General features: G+C 37.4%; 1 protein-coding gene across 1 annotated transcript in view; it reads right to left on the bottom strand.

The window, feature by feature from the left end:
- Window positions 1-1,973: 1,973 nt before the first annotated feature.
- The window catches only part of Creb5 (cAMP responsive element binding protein 5), a 434,800-nt gene continuing 429,875 nt past the window's right edge, over window positions 1,974-6,898 (bottom strand). Inside the window, exons 10-11 of the mRNA XM_042685053.1 lie at window positions 3,138-3,246; window positions 1,974-2,248 (exon numbers count right to left, since the gene is read on the bottom strand). Coding sequence (XP_042540987.1) covers window positions 2,085-2,248; window positions 3,138-3,246 — 273 coding nt within the window. The 3' untranslated portion in view covers window positions 1,974-2,084. The remainder of the gene's footprint in view (window positions 2,249-3,137; window positions 3,247-6,898) is intronic.

Here is a 6,898-nt window from a genome sequence, read left to right as displayed (position 1 = left end):
GTGTTTTATTTCAAAACAGTTATAAATGTCAAGTTCCTTTTAAAGTTAAGTCTTAAACATCCCCAAGGAAGCTAATCTGGTTAAACCATTCTGTTACTGCTGGATTTAAAAAAAATATGAATTCAGTATTTAAAATACTTGAAAATGATATGTTTGTCTAAAATACAATAGAAAATCTATTTCATTTATTTTTTCTCCTTTTTCATAGCATCTGTTTGCTTAGATCATATATTCAAGTCCTACATTTTACTGAGCACTCAAAACTGTCTCTCAAAAGCACTGCATATATGGAAAGATGGTTGCTAAATATTGATTTAAAAAGTAAGCTATTGGATAAACTGTAACTAGTTATGAAAATCATGCTTCACAACTCTCCACCCTCCTACTTTTAGTCTCCAAAATAGAGTTTTAAACTACAGTGTGAAAAAAAATCCTTCCTTTCCTGAATTCATATAAAAATGACACCTTTTGTAAAATACTGTTTTTTAAAACACACATGCACACACACACACACACACATACACATACACTAGCCTGCACACATCAGGATGGAGATGAAAGACCAGCACCTGCCTAGACTGCTAGCAAGAAACATTAGTCCGTATTATTTATGAGACATGATATTAAAACACCAGCACAGTAGAATGGCTTATTTCAAGGAGGCACAACTGTGGTTTGGGTCCTAGCTACTTTTCATAATAAGCAAGTCCACTGAAGTTGCTAAAAACATAAATGAGAATTATGCAGAAGGGTGGAGCAGCTTTTGCTGTATCCATGGGATTCCATCAGTAGCCAAAGAAACTGCTCTTATCTGGCAGACCTAGAACATCCCATGGAAACCTTGGGCTAGCTTGCTTGCTTGCTTTGTTTCTCCAGTAGTTCATCTGCATTCACCCACCTGAACAGCATTGCTGGTTCCATAGACTTAGGAAAAAAGAATAAATCTTAGGCAATTAGAAGCTGATGATTGAACAATATAATCTGTGTGGTGAATAGAGCCCTTCTGAATTATTATACAATACATGGATTTTTGACATTATAGACAGGCCATATAAAACCAGTTGTAATTCAAGGGTGCGATGTTATAGCCCCGTATCATAATTTGAACTTTCACAATCGGGGCTTACAAAGCTCCCTTCCCCAGTGTCTCCACAGCTGGCATTCAACAGTGTTTCACCTATAACTAAACCACCTTTTTATTTGCTCTGATTATTAAAAACATTAAATCAGGCACACTAAACATCTCCTGGTTACTATGTTGTGAAAAGTAAGTGTTGAATGAACTCCAGCTGTAGTTACAGGCTAGCAAAGCAATGGATAGGTCCACATTTTCAGGGTTTGCTCTTTTTTTTTTTTTTAGTTTCTTTAAACACTATTTTCTTCTTCACATGCAATACTAAAGAAGAGAGAAATGAAACAGAAGAAAGTTACAATCAGGAAGAAACAAGAAGCCCAAGATAAATAGGATTGGAAATGTAGACACTTGAGCAAGTAAACCAAGAGCTGAGGAAGGGGTGCTGAGATGCTTGGTGGTTTTATTAGGACATCAAAGAATCATGTTTTTTTAATAAGATAAAAAAAGTTATCAGAAAGGCTATGTGTTTATTTGAGATTCTGGTGACATCATAGAACAAACTCAACATGAGTTATGATGTCATCAGATTTCCTTCCCAGTTACATTGGATTCCATCTCACTTGATATTTAGGTATGCCTTATTTTGGCTAAAAGCTGTGATTTATTAAGTTTCATTGTGTCAAGAAAACAGTCAGACGGATAAGAATGAAACCATGGCTATATACAGAATAGATTCCATTTATAAACAAGTAACTGGTACCAGAAAATTGGAGAAAAGCACCAAAGCATTTTCCAAGCTGATAGATATTATTTGCATAACTCCCTTTTTGTTCTTATATAACTAAGTATAAAAGACAACTTTTCCATAATAACTATAAAAATGAAAGCCAGTCTTTGAAGGGCTGAGGCGTCTTCCAGGTTGGAGTTAATTCTAAAAATGCCCTTACAAGAAAAGGATGCGTGGTAAATGCTATAGCTCTTCTTGGAGGCGAAGTCTAACCCGTGCATTTTAAAGGATGGGATTCAGGTCTGTTCTGTGCGTGGCAAGCTGACTGAGCGTAGAGCTTCCCACCACCTCGCTGACAGAAGAGGAAGTCGTGATGGTGTTATGTTGGATGACTTGCTGCTGTGAGCACACCGGGGCAGGACTTGCAGGAGGGCTACTTTCTGGACCTAGGAAAAAGCACACATGCACACACCAATATAGCGCTTGCTTGTGTGGATTTAGGGACTCCTCATAGAAAACAAAAGCACAAATACTACTCGACATTTACTTGACATAGAAGAGTTTCACATATTTTCTTCTGGCAGTTAAGGTGAAAAATTCATTTTAAACAGAAGTCACCGAGCTACGCCTTCCAGGTGTATAGCTAGGAGCAAAGTCACGTATCCTCCATCAGCAAAAGGTGTGGATGTATTTGAGTCTTGGCATGTAAACTTCCCCAGCGTGTATTTTCAGATAGCCATCCATATAGCAAATGTGGGGAAAGTACTCACATGTGCTGGGAGAATCTGTGTTGCTCAATCTAAAAAATTATTCAAAAATAAATTGACCTTCAGCCACGAATCATCATTCTTCCCACCATCCCTTAGGGCACCAACATGAACCTATGAACATCCCAGGGGTATGGGAGCCAGGTAAAAGAGATTCACTGCATGCAGGGGTAAACTGAGAAAAGGACACTAGTTTTACAGCTGAGTGAGTAACATGGTGTAGTGTGAGGCACTGGCAGTGATTCATCCACTGATGCTCTCAGCCCACAGATTTCTCAAGGAGACGAACAGGCCCCCAGCAGGCTATTCTGGCTGCAAATTTGGAATTTAGTGGGCTTTTGCAAGGTGAAATGCGAGGAAAAGTGTGGCCAGAAGTGATGGCATGACATTAAATGGGGGTCAGGAAAGGGGGGTCCCATGGTAGAAGAGTTTGGCAGACACTCAAGAATTCCAGTATATCCACCTTGGATACTACACTTTACCTTGCTCTTTCAATGGAATTCAATGCAAAATTACTGGCAAAAAGATATTTGACACTGAAAGAAAGTGAATAAGTACAGTGACTTACTTAAATATCCTTGTGATTCTTTCTGCATGGCTGTTATTGGGCAGTCTTTATGTGTTAACAACAACTGTTTCAGCTGGGCCACCTCGTTTTTCAACATAGACACTTCATTCTGGAAGGAGACATATAAAATCATACTGAGAAGGCCAGAAAATATAAACCTAAAGCCTCCTTGTACTTTCAACAATGAAATTGGCAAGCTCTTGTGTGATGTCGAATAAAATTTAAAATTTTAAATATTATATGGAATTAAATTAATTACATTAAATTAAATATTATATGGAAGAGTGCCCCTAAGCCTTTTAATCTGGTCCTCACATTTTCCAGCAGCTTCTCCTTTTCTTCTTTGTTTCTTTGTTTCTTTCTCTTTGTTTCCCTTCCTCCCTTCCTTCCTTTCTTCCTTCCTTCTTTCCTTTCCCTCCCTCCCTCCTTCCCTTCCTTCCTTCTTTCCTTCCTTTCTTCCCTTCTTTCTTTCTGTTGATCATGGGGCTTGAATTTAGGGCCTGAGTGCGGTCCCTGAGCTTTTTTGTTTATGGCTAGCACTCTACCACTTTGAGCCATAGTGCCACTTCTGTTTTTCTGGTGGTTAATTGGAGATAAGAGTCTCCCAGACTTTCCTGCCACAGCTGGCTCCAAACCGTGATTCTCAGTTCTTAGCCTCCTGCATAACTAGGATTACAGGTATAATCTACTGGTGCCTGGTTTTCCCCTTATATTTCTTTCCCCTTATATTTCTTTCTCAGAGTAGTGTGAGGATTCTTATTGATTCAGATGAGTTTCTCAAGTCTCCGTGCAGATATTTACAAAGGCAAACGCTTAGCTCTGTATAATAATGTCGTTGGCATTTGCTACCTCCAAGTCTAAGTGTGGAATAAATGGTTCTAGTATTCTTCTACTTGATGGAAGCAGACTACTAAAATCTCAATATCTAGCAAAGCCTGCTTTGCAATTCTGATCAATATATTTCATATGTAGGAAACTATTTAAAAGCATGTATGCAGGAAAAAGGGCATTAATGTTGTTTTCATTAAGTTACATTTACACCTGCAGTATGAGTTTTGCTTCCCAAGCATGAATTTATCAGCTAGAGAAGTAAATTCCTCAGATTCTAGTAATTACACTTAAAAAATTTAAACTTTTTTGCAAGAATCTCTCTGGTCTCCAGATTCACTTGCAACACTGAATGTACCATCTTAAGAAACTACATATTAAGTAGTACTTTGTTATAAATGAAGTAATGAAAGTCTCATCTACAGGAGATGTTTCCTTTCTCTTCTATAAAATTAAATGAAAAACTACAAAAGGAAGATGCCTATTAGAAAAATTAACTTTACTTATAGTTAAATCAATTACACAGGGAAATTAATCTTGAATCTGAAGGCAAAGTTCACCTTCTTCTTCCTCCTGAGGAATATTGATAAGAGGCCCTCTCTCAGCTCAGAATGACTCTTGTCAATTTCAGGGACAACTGTATTTGTAGAACAATTTATATTAACCTTTAACTTCTTCCTTTCTAACATTATCCCTAAATCCAAACATCCTACCAGTTCTTTGTAATTAAAATAATATGTAGGAGACAAAGTTAGACCAGATTATCTAAGAAATCCACGATTTAAAGCAAACAGAAAAGGAAACTATGATGCATCTGTGTGTTGCTCAAAAAAAATGTCATGTTATTTTTATTTGTACTAAAGAAATGACACTTTCCTGATGCTGTGCAAAAGTTCTCAACTACAGATAACATTGACAAGGGTACTTAGAAAATGGAACTGGGCTATCCTTTTTTTAGTGAATCCATACTTTTCTACTATGCCCTACATAATTATGAAAATATAAAACAAAACTGGGCTCACTTGCTATCCTAAGCTTCTGGAATAACAAGACATTTTCCTTGATGGCTGGCAGCTATCTTGGAGAGGGTGAATTTAGGCTCTTGTTCTGAAAGATGTCCTGATCATTCATAACCGTTGCAGGCAGTACCTGCTCTCCAGCCACTTACTGCATGTTCCTTGCTATTTTGTTAAGGAAACATCATGAACCCCATTCTCTAGGTTTCTAAAGTTGTAGGGAGCATACCCCAAACTCTTTTCTTTTTTGCTTCCATATATTTATGTGCGTTAGCAAGAAACAGCACAGTAGCAGCTCTGAACAGCATAAGTGGTATATGAAGATATATGGCCCACAAAAATATATGGCTTTAGTGGTATTTTTTATCTACAAATAGAAGAGTATGTTATTAATAAGCCAATATTCTATAAGTATAGAAACCAAGGTCTTGAGAGCTGTAAAATTCTATTAAAACATAGGAATGCAGAGAATACTATAGAAGATGACTTCTAGTAAAGATATAAATGAGTACGGACATGTTTCTGAGTGTGATGTGTGAGTGATTATGTTATTTAACTATGTTATGACTGAAAAAGGAATGCCAATACTACCCTCACTAAAGAAGAACAATTGGCCTTTGTTTGCATCAGACACACAGAGCTATGATGCTGTAAGAATTAAGTAAAAGCCTGAGGAGTATCAAGCAGGAAAAGAGAAAACAAAACCAAAAACATTGTCAGTTAGGAGCTGAAAATAGGGTTTAGGGGCTGGAGAGAGTGAATCAATTGTATAACACTTGTTTAGCATGTGCAAGGCCTTGGAGTTGATCTCCAGTTCTGCAAGTAATGCAACAAGAGGTAGAACAAGATTTAAGTCTTCAAATTTGTGTGCAAATTAAACAACAACAACAACAACAACAACAGATATCTTTCCAGAAAGATAGTTTTATTCTAGAAATGTCTGCAAGGTTTTGGTTATTGTTGTTTGTTGGTTTGTTGGTTTTGTGTCTATGCTAGTTCTGATACTTGAACTTAGGGCCTGGAGCTATTTTGTCTCTGAGCTATTTTCCTCAAAGTTAGAGCTTTACTCCTAGAACCGAAGCTCCACTTCCAGCTTTTTGGTGGTTAATTGGAGATAAGGGTGTCACATACTTTTCTTCCTTGACTGGCTTCAAACCACTATTCTCAGATCTCAGTGTCCTATAGCTAGGATTATAGGCATGAGCCACTGGTACCTGAATGAATGCAGTATATTTTTAGAAAGCTATTTACCTAATTATCTAATTTTGATTTTCATTCATTAGCTAACTACAATACTATTATCAAATATATTTATACTCCAGTTAGCCATTTAAAAATAGTTTGCTAAAGCAAAGTATAAATAATATGCATAGATTCTCTTGCTATCAACCCTTCAGGGCTGGGAAGGTATTCCAGTGGTAGAGTGCTTGCCTTGCATGCATGAGGCCCTGGGTTCGATTCCTTAGTACCACATAAGCAGAAAAAGCCAGACGTGGTGCCATGGCTCAAGTGGTAGTATTGTGCTAGCCTTGAGCTGAAGAGCTGAGGGACAGTGCCCAAACCCAGAGTTCAAGCTCCATGACTGGCAAAAATAAATAAATAAATAAACAAACCCTTCACCCTTTTATTTTCCTAAATGAATTTGGCCTTGCTGTTCTTAAAATAGCTTGCTATTTAATAAGGTAAAAGAGTAGATCTGTTTGGATAGAGTATTTTTCTTTTGTTTTGGTTTTGGTGTGGTGATACTGGAGCTTAAACTCAGGGTTTCATGTTCTCACTTTGCTTTTTTATTCAAAGCTGGTACTTTTCTTGCTGGTTAGAGATAATAGTCTTATGGACTTCCTCTGCCCAGGCTAGCTTCAAATAAGGATCCTCAAATGTCAGCCTCCTGCGTAACTAGAGCTATAGGTGTGACCA

This window comes from Dipodomys spectabilis, unplaced genomic scaffold (assembly GCF_019054845.1).
Source record: "Dipodomys spectabilis isolate Male_0828 unplaced genomic scaffold, ASM1905484v1 ptg000092l, whole genome shotgun sequence".
Taxonomy (NCBI): domain Eukaryota; kingdom Metazoa; phylum Chordata; class Mammalia; order Rodentia; family Heteromyidae; genus Dipodomys; species Dipodomys spectabilis.
The sequence above is the reverse complement of the archived record's forward strand: the minus strand, read 5'-3'. Positions and strand labels throughout refer to the sequence as shown.